Source organism: Betta splendens, chromosome 12 (assembly GCF_900634795.4).
Source record: "Betta splendens chromosome 12, fBetSpl5.4, whole genome shotgun sequence".
Taxonomy (NCBI): Eukaryota; Metazoa; Chordata; class Actinopteri; order Anabantiformes; family Osphronemidae; genus Betta; species Betta splendens.
In genome coordinates, this window is record NC_040892.2 from 12,859,334 (window position 1) to 12,886,870 (window position 27,537).

The 27,537-nt window shown below is 42.3% G+C and overlaps 1 protein-coding gene across 1 annotated transcript; it reads left to right on the forward strand.

Annotated features, from left to right (window-relative positions):
* Window positions 1-2,793: 2,793 nt before the first annotated feature.
* On the forward strand, window positions 2,794-12,906 carry lmo4a (LIM domain only 4a). The gene is made up of 5 exons (XM_029169933.3): window positions 2,794-3,084; window positions 7,641-7,891; window positions 11,333-11,429; window positions 11,517-11,675; window positions 11,847-12,906. The coding sequence occupies exons 2-5, from the start codon at window positions 7,644-7,646 to the stop codon at window positions 11,853-11,855; spliced, it is 513 nt and encodes a 170-aa protein (XP_029025766.1). The 5' UTR covers window positions 2,794-3,084; window positions 7,641-7,643; the 3' UTR covers window positions 11,856-12,906.
* The last annotated feature ends 14,631 nt before the right edge of the window (window positions 12,907-27,537 follow it).

The window sequence follows — 27,537 nt, forward strand, 5'->3', positions numbered from 1 at the left end:
TGTGTATGGGGGGTAGTCTGTACAACTACTGTATGCTACATCTATTGGACAGCTTTAGTTTAAGTTTTCAGATTCAAATTCAAAACCATTGTGTTAAGTGTGTTAAGTGTTAATGAACTGACTAGGTTTCTGGTAAAACCAGTGAAAATGTGACTAACGAAGTGGGAGCTGTGCTCCAGACAGCTTCACCTGCTCCTCCACAGTTGCCATGCCAACCAACCCAAACAAGCAGGCACTGTCTAAGTGCTTTGTTTAGACACTCGTTAGACACTTGTTTATTAATATAGTTCTGCACATTATTGTTGTATTTATGTTTATATATGCACAGCTGTAACCCTCTGATAAAGCTGGGAGGTACAGATGTTAATGTGGGTAAACCGGGTCAAACAAAGACTTTCACCAGGTCAGACCATGCTCAGCATCACAATGGATCATATGGGGTCAATAATAGTACAGCCCAAATGTGTATTTTCAGAATGGAGAATAATTTGGTCCCTTTGCTGTGGATGCACCAAATACATGTATTCTACCATCTCCAGAGTAATAAATTAAAGCTCAGCACCACATGCTTGGCCTGTGGGTTGAGGCACAGTGACTCATTTGGGGGATGAGCCACATAAGGTCTTCTATAACTTTAACTAACTAGGATTTGTCAATATCAGCCACTTCTTCTATCTGCTGGTGGTACATACTGCGCAGGGGTAATTGCTCCTTACAGCAACAGGACAGAAAGCAGAGAGAAACCATACAAACACACTTCCATAAACAGAGCAAATACAGTTAACAGTCCTGATTATACAGTCTGATAGCAGCAGGTAGGAAAGATCTGCAATATCTCTCCTTCACACAGCGAGGGTGGATTGGTCTGCTACTGAAGCTGCTCCAGAGCAGACAGTGAGTCCAGTGGGTCAGAGTCCTGGTCCAGGATGGATGTGAGTTTATCCAGGACCTTGCTCTCACCACCTCCTGCACCGTGTCCAGAGTGCAGCCCAGGACAGAGCTGGACGCCTTGATGACCCTGTCCAGTCTCTTCCTGTCCCTCACTGTGATGCTGCTGCTCCAGCAGAGTCGCAGAGTCATCAGAGAGCTTCTGCAGAACACAGCTGTCCGTGATGTGTCTGAAGTCCGACATACAGAGGGTGAAAAGCAAAGGGGCCAGTACAGTCCCCTGTGGGACCCCCACACTGCAGGTCGGAGTGTCAGACACACAGTCCCTGGCTCTCGCAAACTCAGGCCTGTTTGTGAGGGAGTCCATAATCCACTCAGTCAGATGGAGGTCCACATCAGCCTCCTCCAGTTTGTGTTTAAGAAGCATCGGCTGGATGGTGTTGAAGGCACTGGAGAAGTCGAAGAACATGATCCTAACAGAGCTGCTGGGCTTCTCCATGTGAGAAAGAGCTCGATGTAGGAGGGAGATGACGGCGTCGTCTACTCCTGTGCCGTGTCGGCATGCGACCTTCAGCAGGTCTGGTAGGTTCCCACTGCAGAGCGGAGGTGAGCCAGGACCAGTCTCTCCAAAGTATAAGACTAATCGAAGTTTTAAACAGCAGGAATTGTTAGAAAGACACTCGGAGCTGGAAAAAATGACTTTGTGACCTTTTAAAATGTTAAAAAGGCTCTTATTTTGAAACAGAATACGCACATGCGGGTTAAGTAATGCATTGATATTTTCCTTTCCTGAAGATACTGATGAAGAAGGCACGCCCATAAGAAAGTGTTGCTGTGCTGAGAGGAGGCAACAAGAAACAAGTGTGTCTATAAGGTAATGCACAGGAATCAAGTCAGTCTCCAACCAACAGACCAGTGTTTGTTTCCCCACAGCACTTTTTTACTGCGTGGAAAACGCCATCTGAAGGCTGCACCATCTGTAGTGATTATCACCAGAATGCGCTAAAGCATCTACCTACTGTTTGTGTGTTGGCAGTGTTTCCACCAGAGGTCAGTCTCTACTAATCTTTGCTGCATGACCACAGAACTCATGCTATGACATTTGTGGTGCAAGAAGTAAATAAAACACAAGTATAACCTTCCATCTCATATAGTGTAGTAAATTAATTAGAAGCTTTGATTTTTATAGTCTCACCACTTGGGCTTTTTCTGAACAGATCAGTTCCCGGTGTCTTAGTGTCTTTTTGTGCCTATTTTTTATCTTACCACTTTCATGTGCACACCAATTATTTTCATTTATTATTGTCTTTAAAATGATAAAATTGTTAGTCAGAATTAGCTTTTATGTATCTCAGGGAAACCTAACCCTAAATATGCCCCATTAGTCTCCACAGTTGGCTCAGTTTGGGGTTTTTAGTAAATATTTTGAATGTTTATTGTTATGTTCTGTTTGCTGATGCTGAGCAACAGCAGTAATATGTTTGAATTCTAGTTGTTTAGTGCTTTCTCACTGCAAAGTGTGCTGCATTTGAAAATGGTGTTTGAAGTAGCACTACCAAGTAAAAAACAAAAATAAAATTAAATCTGTTTATTATTAATTAGTTAGTAAATTATTAAAAATCTTAGTGAACCATTGTTGAGTTGTACATTGCACATTGTAAAACAGCATCACACTACACGTATTAAACTAGGCTACTGTACATCACAAGCTATTGGAACAGGACAATATTTATATTTGCTATTTTAATTTTTAAATTCTAGTTTTAATTGCACCGTCATTTGCTCCACTACCGGTGATTGCCGTTCTTTCGCCCAGAGGACATCTGTAACTTAGTGCCATCATCCTCAAACAATGTGTTACTCTAAAGGGGGGAGGCGGTTACAGCCTTTCGATGACGTCAGAAGGCGGGGGCGACTTCAATCCGTTTAAATGACCGAGGATCCGCTCTCCGTCTCGGGAGTCCGTCTACTTACAGGAACGATGACAGCAGCTGCACGCGAACTTGGAGGAACGAGCCGTTTGCGTTGCAGCAGCAGCAGCCGCGGCGGCGCTCGGTGAATGGGAACGGAGACGAGGAGTCGCTTTACACGTGTCGGGGTCTCACCACGTGGAGGACGCGGCCGCGAACTTAACGCCCGCGGCAACATCTGGCGGAGGAGACGGGGCTCCGGCACATCCAGGTTCACGGCACTGAGGTGAGCGGATTAATGCCAATACAGCTGCCGATGCTGCGATCATCCGCGCGTCACTTACTGCAGAAACAGTTGTGTCGTTGTCGGTTATGTCACACAACAACAACAAACCTCTATTGTGCGTTTTGATAAAACGTCCCGCGTCGGTGGTAGTTGGGTAAATACGGTGAACGTCTGCGGGCTGCGCGACCTTCCTTGTTAATTATAGGGTAGTTAATTCTTCGTTTCGCGTGTTTACAGCGCCGAAGGGACGTCGTTATGATTTGGCTGCAGCTGCAGCGGGTTTCACAGGAACCCTTCTGTCCCAGAACTCGTGTCCTTGCTACTAATTAAAAGCAGACTCGCTTTAATGAAACGCCGCGTCTTTCAGTCTTTGGTGCCAGTGTTCACGCTTGCTCTTCCAGCTTTGGTCACAGCTGGTAAATAGAGCGCAGATACAGAGTTTGTGTGTGTGAAGTTGGTCAAATGCTGTATTAATTCATGTAGAGTTTTTCTTATACTGTATATAAGCCCCTGCTTAACTATCTTATCTAACAGATTATGGGCATCTTCAGTTTTGCTAATTTTGTGATCTGTTTCAAATAAGACAAGCAGAAAAAATGCAATTCTTACATGCTTATTAATACACATTTTGTGTCTGCTGTGTAGAAGTAACAGTAAAGTCTGAGGCAGGTTTCCTTTAAAGCAGATCAGATCAGGAGGTGCTTTACCTTCAGCTCTATTTAACAGAAGTTGCACTAGTTAGAAGACAACAACTGAGTCTCACTGGAATAACAGAAGGTTGTAACCATCAGAGCACCTGAGAGGCAACGCATACTTTATTGTAGATAATGTGAAATATCTAATAAGAGAGTGGTTGCTTCACAAAATGAACTGTTACAGCTACAGTTTGTAGCATCAATAGTGGATTTTGAGGTTGATGGATCATCAGCATCTGCTATGGTGAACAGCAGAGTCAGCAGATCATCTTCGTACTTGGGTGAAAATCATGCAACATGGTTTATTGGATTAAGAGAAGTTGTTGGGAACAAAAGATTTATCTTCCAGGTTTGTTTTGACGCACACCAGCCCTGAAAAAGCTCTGTAGGTTGACGTATTCATTTTGGGGAGAGATGATGCCCACCAAAAATTAGGAGTTCCAGTATCAGGCAACTGGGACACAGAAAAAACATCCCTGCCTTGGTAGGAAGTGTGACCATTCTGTCTGAGACACTCCATCTAATGAGTCTATTTATAGCAGGTGTGATGTGAAACCAGTTTTGGGTATAAATGTCTAAGACTGATGCATCATAAGTTTTAAAATGTTTTTAGCTAAGAAGAGCGACGTCCTGAAGAAGAGTCTTTGGTGGATAGAAAATGACACACACAAAAAACAAAGTATAAAAGAAAGAAAACAAATATGTAGTTTCCTTAATTACCAATCCATATGGTTTTATAATATATGATAAATTATTATCTAAGATGTATGAACTTTAAAATATTTTTTTAAGTTGAATTAAAATTTATCATACTATATGCCAAACAAAATTGCAATAACCATTTATTCTGATCTCAGCACCAAAATGTGCATAAAATGATTTTAGCGTTTTATGCATAGATCTTCATAAAAACTGAATAAGTGGATTTTTAGAAAATATTACAAGCTTCACCAATGAGGCACAATCCAGTGAAATGCGTCCTCTTATCTTCCCCTTGGTTTCCCTAAAGAACTAAAGGTGACCTGCACTGACTGTTGGGTTGTACGCTGACTTTTTAATGTAAAAAGTGGGATAAACAAAGCAAAGCAGCAGATCACACATTCACGCTCCAGATGCACAAACACGTTGTTTTCAACACCACTGTCACTCAGCATAATTGGATGTTACGCATGGCCTTGAAGTCACTGATGCCTGATTGTCTAGTAGAACATTCACACTGGTCTGAGGCCAGTCTGCTACGGATTCAACAGGTCCAACAAGTGCCGGCTGTGCAGGACACGTGACAGAGACCTGGTCAACATGGTCCTCTGCTTAAGTTAGTTCCCCTCCTCCACATGTTGTAGCTACAATACTAGCGGCTGTAATACAAAGCTTTAAGTGAAGGAGACACGTTGATCTGAACCATGATAATCCTGTAACATTTGGCTCAGTATTTTACACTGGAACTATACTACAGGACATGAACCATTGCCACACAGGCAGATGATGAATAGAGGCTTTTACTAATGATCTGAAGGCAAGTCGGAGTCAGACAGTCCTGTACATCCAAATACATAAATGCACCGTAGCTGTCACAGGAATATCACACCCACACAAAACACTGCTGGTCACGGGTGGAATGAAGTAAACCGCAATAAACAGTGGTGCTACTGAAATAATGATTGTGATGATTGTCCTGCTTCGGTTAGACTGAAGTCAAAATGAAACTAGATTCACTCCATGCGACAAACTGCAATGTTTGCTGCAGGATTTCTATTTTATCTAATCTAGAAGTGCTTTAATAGGAAGCTGTTCTCCGTCATTTTAGTCATTTTTAACCTTCATGTACCAAAACCAAACCTTACGGTGAAAGGAGAGCTCAGGTTTGTGCATGAGGGGAAGCCTTCGCTTGCTAATTGATTTCATGGTGGGTGATACAGCAGCCAAAGGAATGAGGGCAGGAAATACAGTGTGGTGTGAAACAAAACATCAAGGCTGCATTCATAGGAATAAAACATGTTTAACATTAGAACTGACACTTTGAATGTATAGAAATCCATGCTCTAAAACTGACGTCAGCCCCGACTAGAGAATCAAAGTAAACTGTCAAATGTTTCAGTTTCAATTGGAACAACACACAATAACTCATTTATTAGAAACTATTAAACTAGAGAAGGACATTTAAGATTTCATCACAGAAGAAACGTTAATTTGTTTAATGTGAGGCTGTAGCTTTCACTCCCGGAGCCTTGTTCCCGCTGGACGAGGCCGTCGGTGGTTTTAATGCAGCCGTGGTTTCCTAACATGTCGTTCCCGCGGCTGATTAAAGCCAGGTGTCTGCGCTAGAGGACGAGGATAGCGGGCACAGGCTGCTTCTCTGCACAGCGCTCTAATAGGCCTGTGGGAAAGCAAGTCATAAAGCAAAACATGCCCTTGCTTAAATTAGACACTCCAGAGGATAAATTGTACAACTGCTGTTGCTCATCTGGAAAATGAAATCTAGCCCCGCAATTAATTCATGTTGTTGTTGGCACTAATTATGAATCAGGGAAGAGGGTGAAGAGGCAGAATATGACTGGCTTTTTGCTGAGTACCACACACTGCAGTGGTTGTACTCTGGCATTCAAAAGCAATATTATTCTCAGCTGTGCGTGAAATCAGCTCGGTTTTGTATGTAATGGAAAAACGAGAGGAAGAGAGTTAAGTTTGTTTAGTGACACATGGACTGTGGGAGGTTGTTTCCACCAACAACTCAGCTTAATGTCCAGCCGCAAAGTCTTGAAAGGGTTTTTCTGCGAGTTTAGATTTAGTTTTTTTGAGAACTAGGAGAGATGACGAAGGAATGTACAGCTGAGCTAAAGAACAGGAGGAGTCTGCGTCCGGTCGTAGAACAGCCAGTGTTTGGGGAAACTCAATGTTGAGCTTCAAAGAGCCTCATGGGGACGCGTCGTTCCACCGGGTTTCACGTTCCCGAGTCCGTAGCTTCGGGAACCACAGTAAGTAGGAATTCACTCACCGTGACTGGATCTGCTGCCAAAGGCCACGTTTAGGAAGAGAGTGCCTTCTTTAGCACAACCCTGGTAAATATACTGGCAAGAAGATGCATTACATGGAAATACCTGTTGGGTCAAACTCACAATGTTTCAGCATTTGGTCAGTGTTCAGTGTATTTATCTGCTGATGTGTTGTCAGTGAATCAGCTAAACATCAAATCAATACACATTTACAGTAATTTCATTTCTACGGAGCAGCAGATACTCAAACAAAGCTCCTGTGGATGTAGTGACCTGTGTAGAACAAGGTACTGTCTCCTCTAAAGCAAATGGAACATTTATATCATGTGAATAATAAAATAATAATAAATATAAATACTAGGAAATACCTGAAGAAAAGTATTACTATACTATAAAATTGTTACTTGTTAACCAGGTGATTCCTGATTGACCAAATTACATGCATTAAACTAGTTTTCCATTTTCCATACATTCCAACGGTATTGGTTAAAATAAAGAAAATTAGCAAATGCAAACACCACCAACAGTGCAAAAAGGCATGAATATTAAAGCATGATATGAGTTAAAGAAGAAATCTACAGCACAGAACAGCTGTAGGGACGTCTAGCATGATGATTGAAGGGTCAAAGATAGTGGTGACCAGCTCACCTGGCCCTCGAGGCCGGTGTCCTGCTGGTCGAGGTGACCAGTAGCTACAGAATAAGGTGGATGCGGTGACACAGGCTGTTCACTCACATGCTGTAAGTCATGATGGCAGCAGCTGAATAATTCATATTACTGGTACTGAAGCCAGCACAAGATGTACTGTATGCGATCAGCTCCGTGTTGCTGGAGCTGACGTCCGTCTCTCTCCTCTCCTCTCCTTCAGCGCATGGTGAACAGCAGAGGCGACGCCCCCGCCGTGGCTGTGATGGGCGGCGGCGGCGGCGGCGTGACGGCCGGCCGGCTGTGCGCCGGATGCGGAGGTCGGATAGCGGACCGCTTCCTGCTCTTCTCCATGGAGCAGTACTGGCACACGCGGTGCCTGAAGTGCTCGTGCTGCCACGCTCAGCTGGGCGAGTACAGCAGCACCTGCTACAGCAAGGGAGGGATGATCCTCTGCAAGAACGACTACATCAGGTAACGCAGCCTTCTGCTCTTAATATTACATGTATCACTGCTTTGTTGTTAAATTGCAGAACTATCTAAACGCTATAAAAAAGATTTTATCAAAGGCCTTATGATTAATTTCACTCCATGTGTCACTGTCGTCATCATAGCGATCGCAAGTAGCATTAGTGATGGTAGTTCCTCTATGCACATGTCACATCTCCCATCAGACAAGTTAGTTTGTGTGAGCCAACATGCTGCCCAGCGCTGCTGTTTGTAAGGGATTAAATGATTGTATCAAGGGAAAATTCTCCATCAGAAATGGATTTATTTTCGTGGTTATCTAAATGTTCAGCAATAACAGCTTGATCCAACACTAAAATACTGGATTCTGTACAATCAATCCATCAATTTCATTTATAGGAAGTGCTGCACAGCAATAGAACTTAATTTAATAAAATAAGTTAAAATATAGCATCCTCACATAGACATGATTGGAAACATGGTCCCTACCACAGTGTTGCCAGATGGGAAGTGAAATCTTTTTTTAACAGTGACTGTTAAAATGATCACCAGCTTTGTTTGCTGTGCTGCTGACCTCTTTTCTTTTAGTAGTTCTTTTAAGTCCCATCTTATGTTTTAAATTTGCCAGCGCAGCGGCAAAAACACACAAGCTGAACACTGATGTGATTGTCAGTGAGAAGGAACCAGCCCGCTATGAGCGAGCTTGAGCGAGAATGTTGGCATTTTTAGGGTGCATTGAAAACCTCAAACTATCATACAGGTGTTGCGTTATTTAAAGTATGAACTGTATTAGGCCTGGACTTAACAAGTCGTACCTCACTTGAATAAACCACTGAATACGTAGGATTGGTTCAGCAATGGAGCTGTAAATCTTAATGGAAGTTTTTGGAGTTGTTTTCTGGACTCAGGGTCGGTCCCAGTGTCTCTGACATATTTGACCTTTACTTGTGGTTTAAACATGCAACTTGCACCTTTCAGCTTTTGCTGAAACTGATTCTGCAAGTGGTGCTGGAGAGCCGCTCTGACAGCAGACTGGGTGAGGATGATGTATCTACACAACAGTGTACATATAACATCTGTATCTGGGAGCACATCAGTGACTATTGACTGCTTTGGCTTTGGTCAGACCAAAGGTATGACCAGATGCTCAATGGGTGTGTTGAAGGCAGTCTTCCATTCATCGCCATCACACATTCTTACCAAATGGTTAGCATTCATATCTTAGCACCCTTTAATAGTTCAAAAGCTGTTGAACTAAAGGGCAATAGGTTTCAGCCTCGATAGTCAATAAGACCTTACCCCATTATCTGTCTTGGCCATGAAGGATAAACAGACTCCTGCTGAAGATGTGGACTAATGATGTGAGCAGCCAGAGACTCGCTGCTCTAGTTCTCTATAGTCTCTTCTTACAGCCTGCCCTTGGGCAGAGTGAGTTTATGGAGCAATCCTAAGGCCTGTGGGAGGGAAGGAGGTGGGCCGGGCCTTATTAAAATCCTGCTTCAGGTCGTGGGGAATAATCACCCTGAATGAAAAGAGAAGCAACATGAGAGGAGACTGAGCAAAAACATGGAGCAAGACATAAAGAGCTCCATCCCAACACTCTACCTGTGACCCAATCGACGCGGGGACTCAGTCTGTACTACTACTACTACAACTACTACTACTGAGAATTCAGGACATGGAACGTGAGCTTCTCTGGATGATTTAATAGAATCTTATACAGGTCTGGTGGTAAAATGGATAAAATTCAGAAATTGGTGACGGCCCCAAAGGCATCTTGAGTTTCTTGGCCAGGGGATGAGTAATGAAATTGACAACACTTCTGACACGAGTATCTGTGAAGTGAACTGATGAGCTGAGCCGAGGGTGGCGGAGATGAGGGAACGGGAGGCTTTGTAATGGTCCAGACTGCGGCTCATTAGGGCCCTCGCGCCGCCTACTGAGCGCCTGAACCTTTGACCCGTGTGGCTGCACAGGCTCTCAAGGCTCCAGGTTGGTGGAGGCTGCGTAGCCAAAGTGTCTCTAATTATGTCATTTAATCCACAGTAGAAATGATCATAGAGTGCAGATCTGTTCCATGAGCTAGATTTCCAATTTGATTACATAGTCAATAAGTGTGCCTGAACCTTAGGAGAGTGAGAATAAAATAAGCATGGTCTGAATCTTAAGATTTCTTCACAAATTCTCTCCAGGCAGCTGTTCCCCATTACAAGGCCTTTCCTTCCCTGACAGCAGTCACAGCACGTAGGCGACCTTTGCCTCCTCATCAGGGAACGTTGATACTGGAGCTGAAGCTTGAAAAAAATCTCACACTGGGTTTAAAATGCTTGACTCAGAGCTGGCTCTTCCCCATAATAAGCTGAGGCCCTTTAGCTTCCAGCCCCATCCTGCACCGGGCCAATGGTGCAGCTGGAAAAGGGACAATGGAGGCAACCTGTCCAGGGTTTTGACCCGATACATCATCGATGGATTGTGATGCAGTTGTGTTGATTGTGTTGTTCTCTGCCAGCATGGATGGGGGAGGTCTAAAGCAGAGACTTGGTATCAATAGTGCCCGTGTCTCATCCTCCAATGATCAAATGATTTCATTGTATTTTGGTTTACTATATTTTCTGTAACATTAACAATATTTTTTAGACACAGTTTGAAAAATGAATGTCATTTATCCGGATCCAATTCTTTGCAAAAAGGTAAATTTGACACTGATTCACAGATCAGTGGTTTGTATTTTTCTGTCCACTGTGATATGACCGATTGGACGTGTTCATGTATTTGGTTGAAGGCAAAATTAGCGTTTGCTTCAAATGTTTTGACACAGAGCCTTTTGCAAACAAAAGATGTCATTTTGCCACCGGAGCAGCTGTTCAGGCCGGTGTGTTTAGACAATGTGGAGTTTCAGTAGAGGGCTGCGTCAGAGCGATCAATAAAAACTGTAATCGGCCCACAGTGGGAAAAATTACTGCAGTACAGCAGAGAAATAAGTAACAGAATAATCATACTATTATTAATAATAAAACTGTAAACAAATAATACAATTGTACAGATGACCACTTCAGTGCAAAGATGAACTGATTTTCATAATTAAAGGTCAAGCTCTGTGTGACCTTATGTCTTAATATGACAGGAACAAGTGTCCATTCTAATTAGGCCACTGCCATTAAGATCCAGCTAGTGAGCCATGGAAGGAATGGGAGGAAATGAGCAGCAGGACACGTACTGTACCCTTTGAAGTCAGATACAGTACCTTTACAATCAATGTTGACCTTTATTAAATGCTGAGCACATGAAACCGTCATGCTACATACAGTAGTAACCAGACTTTACAGACCCGAGGCTTCCGTGAAACCAGCTGTGCTGACTGACAGCTGAGCCTCATGTGTTCCACCTCGTGCATCATCTTTGATGAAGCATCGGTTCCAGTGTGTTGATGGTTGGTTTTATGCACAGGCTGTTTGGACACAGTGGAGCCTGTAGTGCCTGCGGTCAATCCATACCCGCAAGTGAGATGGTGATGCGAGCCCAAGGCAACGTCTACCACCTTAAAGTGAGTGGGAGGAACAATGACATCATCTCATCTTTTCCATCCTAATGTGGCACCGGCGTTTACCAGAAAGTCTGTATTTCTTCCTAGTGTTTCACTTGTGCGACCTGCAGGAACCGCCTGGTCCCAGGCGATCGCTTTCACTATATCAACGGGACGATCTTCTGTGAGCATGACCGGCCAGGAGCCGTCCTGCTCAGCGGACACCCGGCTCCAATGCAGGCCAGCGCCGTGATGTCGGATCAGAAGGTGAGGGGCCGCGGGAAACGGGGGGTGCAGCATTTCACTAAGAAACTAAAAAATGTTTGACCGTCCAACAAAACCGCTCATGAAAGCAGCCAAAGAGCAGCCGAGGTCCCGTTGACGTGGACGTCAGAATATTGTTCTGATCATCGTATTGTTGTATTGTTGTCCTCACAGGTGTGCTGAGGAGGAGAACGGAGAGTCCAATGTGTGCCTTGCCCTCGTGGATCTTCTAATGAGAACTGGATCAAATAAGACAAGATTCTGCCCAATTCACTCCTGTAACTGTTGCTCAATACTCAAAAAAAACCCTTCTGTCTTCTGGATTCCAGCCCTTAAAGTTAAAGTTGGACATTATGCTCAGTGAGTAAGTTCCTGTTGTTTCCAGCATCAAAATTAATAAATGGTAACTGGTCCTGCACTTGTGTCACGCTTAGCGGCCCTCAAAGCGCTTCAACGCTGCATTCGCATTCACCCGTACACACTCATACATTGAGGGGCAGTTTGGGGCTCAGTGCCTTGCTCAAGGACACTTTGCAGATGGCCCAGGAGCCAGGAATCGAACCACGGATCCTGTGATTGGTGAGCGGCAGCTCTACCTCTTGAGCCATTGTTGCCCTAAACCTTTCTTAAACATTGGGTTTTAATCATTGTGCCACCTACAGACCAGGTGTGGTAGTAAACTGTAACAAGGCTTCACTTCTGTATGATTTCATTTATTTTGTTAAACAAACTCTAAAAGCATTGGTGAGAAACTCCTTGAAAATATTATCAAAGTGCATGACAGCGACTGAATTGGAAACAATGGTCAGATTTACAGGCTGATCATTCAGCACTTTTGTATGAAACTATTTCCACTCTGCTATTTGTCCTTTAATCAGCCTTTGGTGACTGAATACTGTGACGCTTGGAGACACATAAGCATCAAACAGCCCTGTGTGATGCTCCACAGCTACTAGCCCTCTCCCTTCTAGCCACAGCATCAGTGTTAAGTTTTTTTTTTTTATTATTGTAGTCCAGGTTTTCTCTGTTTTAGTTAGTGTAAACTTTTTATTTATTAAAGTTTTCCCCAACTCTGTGGTTTCATACTCTCTGGATCTGAGTCCGTCCAAAGGTCAGTCATAGACTCCATCCTCCATCCATCCATACTCCATCTTTTATGGCAGATCATGACATGTGGCTGTTATATTGGACCAAAATGATCAAATTCTGATAATAAAAATTAATTTTCATCTGATGTGTTAATTGTGTGTGAGCTGTTTCTAACTGATACTTCTCCCACTGTGTATTGGAACACAGTTTGGTCCCTGTACTGAACTGGCTTTACAGCCTGGTCCTGGTTCTGGTCCTGGTTCTGGTTTTGGTCCTGGTCTTGGTTCTGGTCCTGGCTTCTTGCTGATCTCTTATTTTTTCCTCTACCTTTTCTTCATCTTACCTTCTCCATGTACAGTATGTTGTTCATATTGGCCTCATTGCAGGGCAAACAGATGAAGCATAGCGACACAATACAACAGGCGAATAGAAATAAACACAACACAGGAAACCAGCAAGAACCTGACAACTTGTCCTGGAAGCTCAGCTATTCATGAGGAAAGTGAATCACTGTTCTCAGACAGTGACTTAAAGTCTGGACTCTACAAAGATCACTGAGGCTCTGGGCACTTTTGGCTTCTTTGAAAAAACTCAATCCCACAAATTTATTTTGACAGTTAAACAAAAAGTTGCTGTTTAACATGTGAAGAACACAGTTTATGTTTTATACATTTTTAGACTGTAGCTTGTACCATTGTTGGAATTTTTTGGGGTGAACTGTTATTTTTACTGTTAAGAACTTTTCCATCTTTAGCACTTTTCACATCACTTTTATTTCACCACTACTACAGCACCTTCGAGGTTTAGGTTTCATACTGTACTGTCGGTTTGATGTTGCTCTTATTTACTCAATTAACCTATCTCACAGCAAGTTATTTAGTTATTTTATTTTTGATAAATAATTTGATGAATGATGATAAATTAATTAATATGGACTAAATTAGTATGGTGGGTTTAATTTGTTCCCTTGAGCAAGTACTTATTGTGATTGAAAACTGATCCTTAGTTAAGTTGATCTGTGTGATGAAGGTGACTCCACAATAGTCACAGCGAGCTCCTAAAACACCTGGGACCCAGACATCTTGCTTGTCAGAGAATCAAATACTTTTCATTTATTAAAATGCTGCTAAAATAAATCTTCCATTGAAATTAAAAACTGATCATTTCTTTAAGTATAAAACCACTCTACTGTCCTTACATGCAGTCATGACTATTTGGCTAAAGCTACTGCAGAAGTGCAAAACATCTCAGCTCCTTCAAACTAAGAATGGTTTGCAGTTCTCAGACAAACATGGCTGATTCCCCACAGGAATGAGATTTCAAAGGCCTGAATCACAGCCATTACAGACGCAATTAAAGTGGGATGCGCTGGAGGCCTGCGTGGACTTTAGGCGCTCTCCAGTACTGCTGCCTAATGAGGCCTAATCTGGTGAGCTGGTCTAATTAAAAGGGAGGCAGCTTCTTCCGGTGAGGTTGTTTTCTGCCTGATGGAAGCAAAGTACAAAGCACCATGTGTTGGTTCCAATCATAGAGACATTGTTGCATTTTTGTTTGAGTTACAACATGTGACGGGACATATCTTGCCTGTTTGAAAGTCTCTGGTTGGAATCATTGTTTTGTCTGTGTCTTTTTCAGTTTTTCTATTTCCATTTGCCATTGAACCTGCAACAATGTTAATTTGTAGGGTCAGTGTTTTCTGTGGCTTTTCACTGAGCAAAATTAAAGGCTGAAGGAAAGTTCATTGGGCAGTGCAGGCCCACGAGTAGCAGTGACTCTTCAAAATAAAGGTCCAGAGAACTCAGTGGGTACCCCCCTTTACACTGATGAAACTGTGAGCAGGCCTGGTTGAACAGTCACAATACCAAACCACAGAACCCGTCTGAACTGAAGGCTTTTATTTTTGTCTTTTGTTTGTCAGGCTGGTGTGTCTGACCAATAACTTTAAGTATTGACCCTTGAATAAAAATCCAGTGGGTTTAAGAGAATACTAAATTAAGATGAAGATTTATCAATGAAGTAAGTTAAAATACAACTTTACATATGATGGTTTCTTTACATACTCAAAGACGATTCTTGTAAAATAAGGTCTGAACATGAGTCTAACATACTGTAAACTGTTCAAGCACATGGGGACTGTTCCAAGGCCACTGTTTAGTCCTTTCCATAATGCAGTACCTTTGGGTCTAGATTTAATTGGGATTGAGTTTTGTTTGTATTATTGGTCCATAAGCTGATTTAATTATTAATTGAAACATTAGATATAACTAATGTTACTCCACTGACAAAAGGTGAGTTTATAAGCAATTTATAAAAACACGGTTCTCCATAGGTGCCGTGTTCTGGTGTCAGATTACTTGACACTGGGACCAAACACTTAATTAAAAATTGTAATTAATAATTAAACTGAAGTTGCTGTTGTGACGTTTAATTATCAGACAATGTACACAGACTATAGATAATGATATAATGCAATTTAATTAATCTTCAGGGGTTTAATAACCAACATAGATTTTGCAAGTTTCACATATAGAACGGTTGTTCAGCCTTTTCTGCAGAATCATATTTCGAGGCATCTCTAGGTATAAACACATTGACACAAGTGAAGCCCATACATAAATACACCTATGGATATATTATTACATGTAATCACTTAATACTTTGTTATGCAAGCAGTACCTATGGCTAAGATTAAGGAGCCTGTTTATAGATTCTGGTGTTGTGTGTCCCACTACAAGGTAGGTAAAGCTGTAACATAACATTTTTTACCAAAGGGGTGAGACAGAGCCCTGCGATGGACTGGTGACAGGCTCCAACACCCCTGGGACTAAGCGGTAGAAAATGGATGGAATGGGTGGACGGGTGAGACAGATCTTGGAGCATGCTCAAATGTCTGTCTCACCTTTTTGGTGAACAATGCCACTTGTGAAAGCCGTGGGTGATGAGATGAACCCGGCCGCTGCACCCAGACCAGCGAGTGGAGGAAAGAAACCTAGCAGCCAGGGAGCCCACACACCTTCAGGTCCAGGATGGCCGGTGATGCGACCCAAGCCGCCCACACGAAACCCCCCAGACAGAGCTGCAGAGTGTTTTTGACTTTGAGCAGATGTGTGTATTTGCACATCTGCTAAATAAAGCTGCAGAAATTGCACAGTGATGAGTGATGGATCTATTCAAGGCATTAAGCATGACGCAGTTATGGTCCAGAAGGAACTTTTTTTCCAGTATAATCAACTTGTCAACCTGTGTTAAGATGATTCCAGTTATCTTGTTTTCCTGCTTTTTTTTGTAATAAAAACTGTTTCCTACTACTTGTCGCTAAATATTTAAGCCCTTAACAAAAAACCCTAAACTCTGATAAACCTTTAATGAAAACAAACCTAAATAGCATTTGGTTACTATCGCGTACAGTATGTACGCGATAGTAGCTGTTTGCCTTTTTAAAGCTCTTATTTTTATGTATAACTGGGATATGAGCTGCGTCTGTGAGATGGAAGGTTGTAGAAAAAGGGCGGTGGAGTAGTGATTTCATTCAATCACAGTATGTTGAATAATTAATCTGATCATCTTAATTAGTTCAATTAAGTGGATTTGACCACAGAACCTTGCCATATGGTGCAAGCAACAAAAGTGGGGGGTTAATTGAAAGTAAAATAATGAGGGTTTTAATTAACTGGTTCCCTAGACGTCAGCAAGCAGGATGTAGAGTTGTAATTAAAAAGTCCCGTATTGCTGGCAACATTCTGTCTCCCTGTTTTAATAATGGCAAGGCCTCCATTCACCTAATTAAATATGGAAATGAAATAGCAACATTGACGACGCCTGATTGTGTTTTACAGCCCACAGCAAACCTTTGTGCACCTTCTAAAAATTCTGTTAGGAGAAAGAAAAGAGCTCAAAGCAGAAGCTTCATACAAATAAAAACTCCCTCATATTCATAAGTAAATGATAAACATCTAAACATCCCTGCAAGAACCCATAAATTTATATTTAATAAGACACCAACAACAAACATTATGTCACAGAGCAATATTTTAGAATTAGTTTCATTTGCTTATCAGATCTGGTCCAGATACTCATTTAAAGTCATTATAGTTCACATCTGGACAGAAAAGACAAGTGGTTCATGGATGATGGTGTTTATCATCATGAGGCCACCGCTCTCTTCAAAAGGAAACAGCACTGACAGAACCAACCTCATCCTGGACCTCAAGTATCTTCTTGGAAATCTGCCTAACCATTTTAAATACATAATAACACATCAAAGGCTGTACAAGAACATTGGATTTTTTGTTTGACTGTTAAAAATGAAACAGTTGTATGGAAAAAGACAACATTTCTAAATTTAAAAAACATTTTATATTTTAAAAGAAATCCACCTGAAATATTTATAAAAGGCAGGAAGCTAATGTGGCTAATGCTAAGATGGAACGGAGGTGAAGCAATCATTTGGAACTTTTGGATGTTTTGGAATATGGCATAAATTGGTCCAGTAACATGTTCTGAAAAAGTAAATCCTTCAAAATAAAAGCAGAAGCCGAACAGAGACCCGAATGTGGAGTTAGGAAGGTTATTAATGTCTCCATGCAGTTCTTTCAACACTACCCAGGTGATTTCACAGTCATTTACACTGAGGCTCAGGTGGCCTCAGTGTCACACTTCAAAGTTAGGGGGAACAACCCACCCACGGGTAAATCGACAGGAAGGATACAGGAGGTAGATAAGGCTGAAGACAGTACTAACAGTACTATGCCATGAACAGCCAGAGACTTTGGATTGAGCCATGTGACCTTGTTCACAATTTGAGTGACCAAGTTAATTATTTTATTACTAATATTGTTTTAATAGCTCATGTTTTGTGGTTTCAGGCTCAGGCAGTCTTTGGGGTGGTGTGGACGGTGTGGCCAAACGTGGACCCCTGCGGAGCCAGAGGAGGTCCACACAGTTAATGTCACTGCCAAACGTCTCAAACATAAACATCTGAGCCAAGAGCTGGGGACACATTTCACTGGGTCAAAGGTCATCGTCTCCAGACTGGTTACTCAGTCTCCGGATCTTGTTCAGTTAGTACACATACTGTACTTTACCTCTAAAATCTATAATTGCCTAATTAAATTCACACGCAAACCCTAATTAGACCCCTAAACATGAAGCCAAGGGCATTTTATGGAGGACATTTGGGGAATGTTATAATGAGGACACGGTGCCGAGAATAACCTTAGTCGTCAGTCCGAGCTGCACCCGGCTAACACACACACACACACACACACACACACACACACACACACACACACACACACACACACACACACACACACACACACAATCAAAAATCTCTAAGTCAGACATGCTCCTGCAGGTTTCAAAGTGTTTTTTCCACTTAGCGCTTACACAACCATCAGCTGTTTCCACTCACATACCAGCATCCACCTTGTTCTCCTGCCTGCAGATCCAACCCGGTGTAAGTTTCAATCTTACCTTAATTGGCAGGAGGCTGCAGCTGGAACAATGTTCAGACCAACATCAAATCCCTTCTGGACCGACATACGCGTTCTCACAGGAGACCATCCAGTTTAATGATGGTTACTGGGCTTCTGTGTGGTCACTAATAGGCAGCTGCAGTAGCCAGAAGGGAGCTGCCCCCCACCCCCCAGCCAACTCATCCACAGCCCACACTCATGAAACTCGTACTGACCCCACATCAGCCACCAGTGTCCAGGGATCACTTGGGATAATGCTCACCAGCTTTTGATAAAGTCCTCAGCTGCCCTGTTCATGCTAAACATAAACTTCTCTTATTATCCTACCTCTTATTTTGTCTGGCTTGTCTTTATAAAATATTTTATACCAGTATCAACAATTAATTTCTCATAATTTAAGACAGGCCCATTTTATTCTAACTAGCATTTTAATTTCACCCGTAATGTAGGTTTACATATATTATCTGCACATCAACAGTAGATTTTAATTATTGTAACTGAGCAGACCTCTATTCGTGTGAGCTGGAGGGCCAGAGTGTGATGTCAGTGTAATTAAATTAAGTTTTTCAAATTAAGCACAAGGTTTGCCTAAAATGCTTTAATCAGCCATAGACAATGTAAGAAGTTTTCTAAGGACTGGCTCTTTGTGCCCTCTTCCACACAACTCCAATGTGACTAATGATGGAGCCTGGGGGCTAATGAGCAAACGATAAGTTAGTCTCTTGACCGGGGGTCATTATTTCCATTCCTTCTTTTAACATGGAACGCAGCTGCCCTTTATCTTTTTCCACTGTCAGGATTCTCTCAGACAAACTCCAGGTTTCAAGTCAGGATACATTTGGTTTGGCTGAAGACAAGCAGAAAGCACAAGCAGCTCATTCACAGAAGCAAAACAGGAAACACTTTTCCCTTATCTCAACAAATCCCCTGCAATACTTTCCAGTTACTCAAAAAAAAACTAAGTGCCTCATTTCTAGCCTTGAACTGTGAAAAGCCATTCAAACTGACCCAACACTACAAAGCTGCTGAAGCTGAACGAGCCTACAGAATCCAAAGAGGCACGTCTCATATTTCCCCAAGATCAGGCCACCATCTGTTGAGTAAATAAACCTCTTCATTGGGTGTGAGGTAATGCATTTTAATTTGCTGTAATGTGTTAGTCATCTGTAGGAAATTACTTGTGAGCACCAAAAGGCACCGAAGCATTATGAGAGAAAGCAGCTGGGTGACCAGATGAAGTCTGCAGCAGAGGAAGACAGGTTCCGTTGCACTGTCAGAAGTCCTGATCAGACCAGAGATAGAGAGAGAGAGAGACAAGAGTCTTCTCTTTGTAGCTGGAACAAGTGTGAGACCTAATTTGATATATTTGAAAAATGATTCTGTATTATTCTTCAATAGGACTCAGCTCCTTGTATGATTTTCCATAAATCCAGGAAGAAACATAGATTTTCCAAACTAATTTCAAAATCTGAATCATGTTAAGAGTTAAACATGTTTTAATAACTAACAAACAAGTTTTGATGCAAAGTTAGTAAAATAGAATCCAGATAATCAATAAGGTGAATTCCAATGCTTAATTATTCTCATTGAATATTAAAAACTAAAAACACAAACAAGAAAGTAATAAAGGGACCAATGAAAAAGAGAATCACTGCACCAACAAAAACTTGACAAAACAAGGTGTTTCCAAGTATAAACACTATCAAGGGAAATATAGAATAGAATAGAAATACTTTATTGATCCCTGAGGGGAAATTACTTTTGGCCCAGATGCTCCATGCAAGATAAGAAATTACCATTTAAAAACAGATCATTCAAAACAGATCATTCAAAAAAATCTAACATATAGACATAAAAATAGAATATAATATATACATACAAAAAGTATGTATGTAGTATGTATGTATGTAAAAAGTAAAACTCACAAATAAGAAACCAATATGGTTATGAATGAATGACGATGTCTGATCACAGAGATTTCAGGGGGAGGAGTTATGAAGATTGACGGCCACAGGAAGAAAAGACTTCACTTCACTTTAGAGGTCTCATCACCCATCCTCAGACACCCCCCCATAGCTTAAGCAGTATTCTCCTGTTTAACACTACTGTTATTTATCGGCTTCACTGGTGAGTTTGTGGAGCCTATTCCCGTCTGCAGCTCTTAGTCCACTGCCCCAGCAACCAACAGCAAACAGAACAGCACTAGCGACCACATGAAACACAGAAACATGCATCCACACAGAAACCACAGCAGAGAAGCAGTAACAAAGCCAGACAACATTAAACGGGCAGATTCTCTAGAATCTCTAGAATTCTCTGAGTCCAGTCAGAAACATTACACACACACAAACTAGGTTCTACAGAAGTCAGTCCAGTCAGTATTCTGGTTTCGCACTCTGGTCCATTTGGGAGTTAAAGCACCAAAGAACCTGGAATTCAGTGTAACTTAAACCCCAGTTATGAGATGAGCCCAACGAATCACCCACGTCCACATTTCAAACAGATCTCTCTACAAGGTCCATTTAAACCTTATAATAGATTTTTTTGGGGCTTAACTACCAACATTTCCCAAGTCTCCACCGAAGTTCCGACATTAAACTTAGAGTCTGTTATTAGAATGAAATGGGCCTTGATGTGACAGACAGTTCTGTTTATGGGTTTGTGCAGCTTTCATCCCTGAGGCCGATGAGAACACGCACAAGTCTGTTTTTAGATGCAGCACTTTGCTTCCTGCTGCTGGTTTCACACCATTGGTTTCCCAGTTGGACTATTCTACAGAAGAAGCCCAGCAAAGCACTGACCGAGGCTAGAAGAACTGCTCTGGGTTCAGTGCTGCTTTAAGGGGGGTGTGACACGCAAACAGGTATCTGTCCTCCACAAATCAGTCATTTGAGTTGTTGAAGGAATTTTAGGTGATTCTACATGAAGCCAGAGTTTCTCCTATTACTCACAGTGGAGACAACCTGATCTACACTGCAGTTGGCAGGACTCAAAGACAAGTGGACCATCAAAAAGCAGGATCTGAATTGTGTAATTTCTGAACAAATTGCATGTGAGCTTCGGGACCTGACGTTGTGGCAAACAGCAGACACTGGTAATAGTTTCCATGCTGAGAATCGGCCTGAATTATTAATGAGTTAAAGGCCGATACCAAACACCTGCATCAGCTGCATCCACGGTTGGACTGAACACTGGACCTCATGATGCATCCAGCACTAACGCAGTAAAGACAACATATGATAAACCAGACTCTAGATAATAAAGAGGTCTGAACCTACTCTAACGTGTCAAAATCACAAAGTTTGTTTCTCAAAGAGAATCTAACATCATGGATCCTATAAGAAGCAAACCCATGTTTCTGTTCAGCCAAACTGACTAAGAGTCATAGTTGTGTTATGCCCAACACCCATTTAAATCCCAGCAGTAATGACTTTCTTTATTAATTAAATTGTAGCCATTAGAGATTAAATTCATCAGACTCTTCCAGGAAATTACATAAATGAATGTGCTCATCTTTAGATTTGCTGGTAGGACCTCTGTCCTGCCTACAGTACACTGCTGTTTACCTATACTATAATCATATTGAGATCACTAAAGTAAATATAGGTTCATACTAAATCTACTCTTTATTTCCAAAAATCTTGAAAAAAATCTTTGCGCAACCACCTGCATAAGAATAGTCTGCATGAATATTTTCAGTCCGGATCCATCATATCACAGCTCTGGTTACAGTCACTAATGATCTCTGTTAACTTCAGAATAATGGTCTAGTTTCTTTCCTCGTCTTGTTAGACCTTAGTGCTGCATGTGACACTATGCAATAAATTACCACATTCTATTGCACAGACTGGATTAAAGCAGCACTTGGATGGTTTAAATCGTGTTTATTGGATATTTTAGGCACAGGGATCAGCTTTGGAGTTCAGCAAGGTTCTGTGCTTGGTCCAATGCTGTTCAGTCTATACAGGTCTCCTCTGAAACACTTCACTAAACAAACACAACCTTTTCATTGCTATGCAGATGACATTCAGTTATACTATATATTAGTCAGGGATGGATAACTCATACTATTCCTATTTACCTTAAAATGCTCTGCTGGACATAAACCAAGATAAGACATTCACCTTTGCAACAACCTAATATTGTTACAGTTTTTGTTTTGGTGCCTTTTCTCATGTGTATGTTGAATGTGAATGGAGTAAAAGGCTCTAAAAATGCAATGAAAGGGCAGAGGTCCTGTTGGTGGGACCACCGGCCACCAAGAGGGCTCTCTGCCGATAGGAATCAGCAGTGACATTTCCCCTCCTCTCTGGAAGATCCCTGCACTGACATTACAGCTAAGCATTTCAAAGGCCAAGTCAAATAGCTCTTTGATATTCAGTGGGGCCCGCTCTCTGGGGACCCTCGGCTCGGGGAATTATATAAAAAGAAGAGGGGACAAAGATTATCTGAGACCGAGACACTTTTCTTCACATGGGGAAACAGTAAAGGAAAAGTGACCAAACCCTCAGACTTCTGAACCTCATGAACAGAAATTACAAATGTTCAGTTGAAAAAGTAAACCTTTAATATCAACCTTTAAAAGAATCTAGGTCAGTGCAGGAACTTTTCAAGGCATTTGTGTTGGATGTAAGAGGTCAAGAGAGAAACTGTAACATGTTAAAATGCACTTCAATACCTAGCGCTGCCTGTAGACCAGTAAATGCCCAGAGCTTTTACTGGTCATCATTTTATATTTCTGCTTTTAGAACTTTGCGAAGGTCAAGGTGGTTCCAGTGAACCACATGTTGTGAGGAGGAACCAGAGCACAGCACTGACCTGGATTTTACACATGTCTCCACCGGTGAGCTACTGACGTCCCAAATTAGAAAAAAATGAGAAAATACAGCAAAGTGCTTCATTTTGACTCTCCCTGAGTTAGATACAGGCGAGAACGCCTGGGTTCTCCTGTTGCAGATACTGGTGGGGGTGCACTCACAGATGTCCACTGGCTTCACACACGCAAGACAAGATTAAAATGCGGCGTTCAAGCTGTTGTAGTGGAGAAAGACACTTCCTCCTTCCTCGTCCAAATTCCTTTGAGCAGTGTACACAGACACATGGTGCACCCTATGGTTATGACAGCTCCTGTGTGTGTCCTGTGATTGATGAGCGCCATTCCAAATGTGTTTTTATTCAAAGCAGTGGGAGTTTAAGTGCCTTGTGTGTGGCACATTAGGCAGAACACTCCAACTGCTGAATCGCACCCCTTCTGATTTCATCACTCATCTCTCTGAGGCTCTACATGACTCCAGGTCACAGACGGGTGGAGTTGAAAAATAGAACGTAGACCCTTCAGTTTGGTGGGAAAACTTTTTTTGGTTCTCACTATTTACTGTATGTTGTTTTAGAGCTGCCGTGATTATATTATTAATCCAATGTCTCGCCAAGCAGGCCTTCATCCACACACACAGCCTGGACTCAGCTCCATCCAAACCATGAACGGTTGGTCTGGTTGGAGGTTGACGTCTTCATCAAAGCACACCACCAAGGGTCAGTGTGTCAACAACACTGTGTGCCAGCAGATCTCACAACATTTGGACGGCTACTTGTACTGTAGCAACAGCCTCCAGTGTTTAGGAGCCATGTGGGAGAACAGCCTCTTATGAGATCAGCACTGGAAGCTGACATTATCTCTGTGAGTGTCTGCTCCAAACTTGCATATGAAATGGCCTCGGGATCTAAGCAGAGGGCTGCAGTGATACTAATGGCTTGATGTGGGCCCCCGACTGTGTTCATTTCAGAGCAACCCAAGCTCATCCTCTTCCTACTGGGCAGCTAATGCAATTACACCCACACATCTGCAGGGGGCTCCCACTGTCACCATCACGTCTCTCGCCATCTCAGCCCACTGCTCTATGTGAGATTTTATGAGCATAGGTTGTGTATGTGTGTGTGAGAGGAGGGAGGACTGAAGCTGAGACTGGTCTGCTATGTCTCTTGCTCTCGATTTATGGTTAATCAATCATCGCACCGGCTTAATGACACCCTGCCGCTTCCCTAATGTCTTCTGGCAGAGGCTGCCTGCCACTGGCACAGAGCTCATGCAGGTGCACATATGGTCCCTTCAAATGAGTGGCAGAGCCCCTTTCATGTGTGCTGTCCTGCGCGGTGGATGCCATCAGCCGCATACAGCTGCCCATGGCAAGGAGCGAAATGAAAAATTAGAAAGGAAAGTGGAGGAAAGAGAAGAAGACTTGGCCTCCGCGCCTCAAGAACTTCTTTGACGATGACATTTGCAATGAAAGCGAGAAACCAACAGTGAATAAGCAGCAATAACGTGTGTTTTTAGTAAAGGTGTAAAGGCATTTGGAGGGCAATACAAAGAAACTGACTGAATAAAACATGATGTGCACATTCACACATGAATGCAAACAAGCCAACAATGTTGAAACAAGAACACAAGAGCAGAAACAAAATCACAAACAGGAACGAAAAGCTCCACTGCTAGAGTTTAAATCAGGAACAAAGACCTAAAAAAGACACAAACCAGACAAAATATAGTACAGTATACAGACCTGCTGCTGCAAATACTAACAATTAAAATGCCTTCTTAACCCACTTTTTCTGGCTGAGTTTTGGTCTTTGTTTGACACAGAACAGCATTATTTCAGGCTCATTTTGATTCAGGTGATCTGAACATTCTGTGGATTTCTGAAGTCAAAAGCTTCATTGATGTCATTCCACATCACCGTCTCCTCTACTACACACACGTACAGGTTTTTGTATGTAAATAAGATATGATATGTTTACTGATCCAGTCTCGGTCCATGAAGCTGCTATCTAACAAATGATCAGTGGAATAGCTCTCATCAGTGATGGGTTTGTGGCCGATGTGGAATGTCAGTTCTCCCAGTGCGACATGGGATTAACCCCGACCCAGAGTGTCACAACATCATCAACGAGAGAGCATCAGAGGCCGGTTCACAGCGTGGCCTCAACCTGGCACAGTGAGGAGCGTCACGCTGCCTCCTGGCCTCTCCGTCACACAGATAATCAACTGCTGTTTCCGTGGCGTTGGCATGAAGGCGGGTGCAGGCGGAGGCGCATCTGGCCATTTTAATTTATGTTAGTGGTGGTGTCACACCCTCCCCAGCCATCACAATGCACACACACACACACACACACACACACACACACACACACACACACACACACACACACACACACACACACACACACACACACACACACACACACACTGTTCTGTTCAATGGAAGTGACACAGGATGAGCCTCAGGATGAACAGAGTCATCCATCATCTGAGCACAGCGCTGGCTTCATACTAAGACATTTATATGTACATTCAAAATGTCTTTATATTTTATACATGAAACATAAAATAAAATAACCACATAATTGATAGTTTGTGAATTTCAGGACAAAACGTAACATTGCTAAGCAACCATAAAGATGGATGTACAATGTCCCTGCCCATAACCCAATACAACATACCCATAATATTTTCATATTGGTGTGTTCACGCCTACAGTACAGTCCCTGCTCTTAGTCCTTCGTCCATCAAACTACAGGTGGCAGCATCAGGGAACCAGAGAGTGTGATGGGGTGGAGGCATGTGCGGCAGCAGTTGTGCTAAAGTGGTTAAAAGTCGGCCATTTTAATTTGATTTAATTTAATTTGAACCCGCTGTGGGGAGTCGCGGGTCACGCACCTCCACCGCCTCCATCCTTCTGGGCCAAAAGAAATCCTGCTTTCCTCAATATAAAACTAGCTAAGAATTATGTGACTTCAGTATCAGTATAAAACCTGAGGGTGAGAGCAAGGCTGATTTCAAGCATGAAAATGAATAAAGCTGTTGAACAGGATGTGGCAATGTCCTTTCAAAATAATATACACATCACAGATCAGAAGACTGGCCGCTAAATCCACAATCAGGTAAGATAAGAGGGCAAGTAAAAAGCTCCTACATGCCTCTTACAATAGATGTTTCTTTCCTAAAAGATCTAAATCACTTGTTCAATGAACCTATTTCTTCAACCTAGAGACACAACATGATCGTAGTCAAACAATGGCAGATGCTTTTACATCAACATCTACAACCTTCTCAGATTAGATAAGATGACTCTGTTATCTGTACAGTCTGTAGATATAGTGCGTCTGGAAATGAGAGCTGTAAAGAGTAAAACTACTACATTATATACAGTAATTATTCGATGAGGTGCTGCCACCTACTGGACACAGAGACGTGACTTTAATCGTTTCTTTTAATCCGATGACTTGTTCGTTTGTCTATTAACATGGAGCTGAATCCTATTCCAGCTGTCCCTGTGACAGACCTGGTGCAAAACATTTTATTTGTTAAAATATTTAAATGCCTTACATATAAATAGACCCCGGTATTGTTTATACACAAAACAAATACAAAAGTCAAAGCGTTGACTGTGGATTTGCTTTTCCATGACTAACATATGCACCGTTGAGTGTAAATGACAAGTAAGTCTGTGTGTGTAATTGTGAGGCTTTTCTTGAAACTCTTGTACATTGTCTGCTGGACTTTGTCTTTCTTGTGGCTGTTTAGTTTTAGTTTCCTTCATACCGTCCATAAAGCTAATTTAACCCATTACTGCAACATTCGGACAGAATAGCCCACATCCACATTACCGTATTGCGTTTGTTGTTATCTCACTATACCCATTCATCTGAGCTGTTGGTAGTATTTTGTTTGTTTGTTTGTTTGCTGTGCAGATGCCAGGTACTTTGTGGGACTGGTACAAAGGCTGCCTTGCCTGCATGATGGTGCTGGTAAATAGATTACGTCTGAGGAGGAGACCATTGCAACCATCTTGGTGATTTGGTTCTGCAGGTACAGTAGAGGCCTTGGAGGCATGAGATGTCACTACTGTGGAAGAAACCAGTGCCCTGGATGGTTCCAGGACAGACTCAGTAAGAACCTAGGTGTAACGCCCAGGTTGAGGGTGGAGAGGCGAAAGGAGAAGGTGACAGTGTAGTATGATGTTGGGAGGAAGTCAATGCCTTGGATACTGCACTCTCTCCTAAACCTAACAGGCCTTCATTCATTTATTCACGTTCCTTGAACATGTAATGGTTGTTGAATGACATGATGTCATAGGGTGCCGGAGCCTCTCACAGCATATTAGTGTTGTGTATTAGTTGACAGATTAGTATTGGTAGACCTTCTGTTTTTTTCTGATGTTCAGGTGTTCATGTCCACTTTACAGGAGTAGGAAAAGTTGCCTGACTCTACTGGAATTAAAACTAGTAAGGAGGGTAGTCTGTAT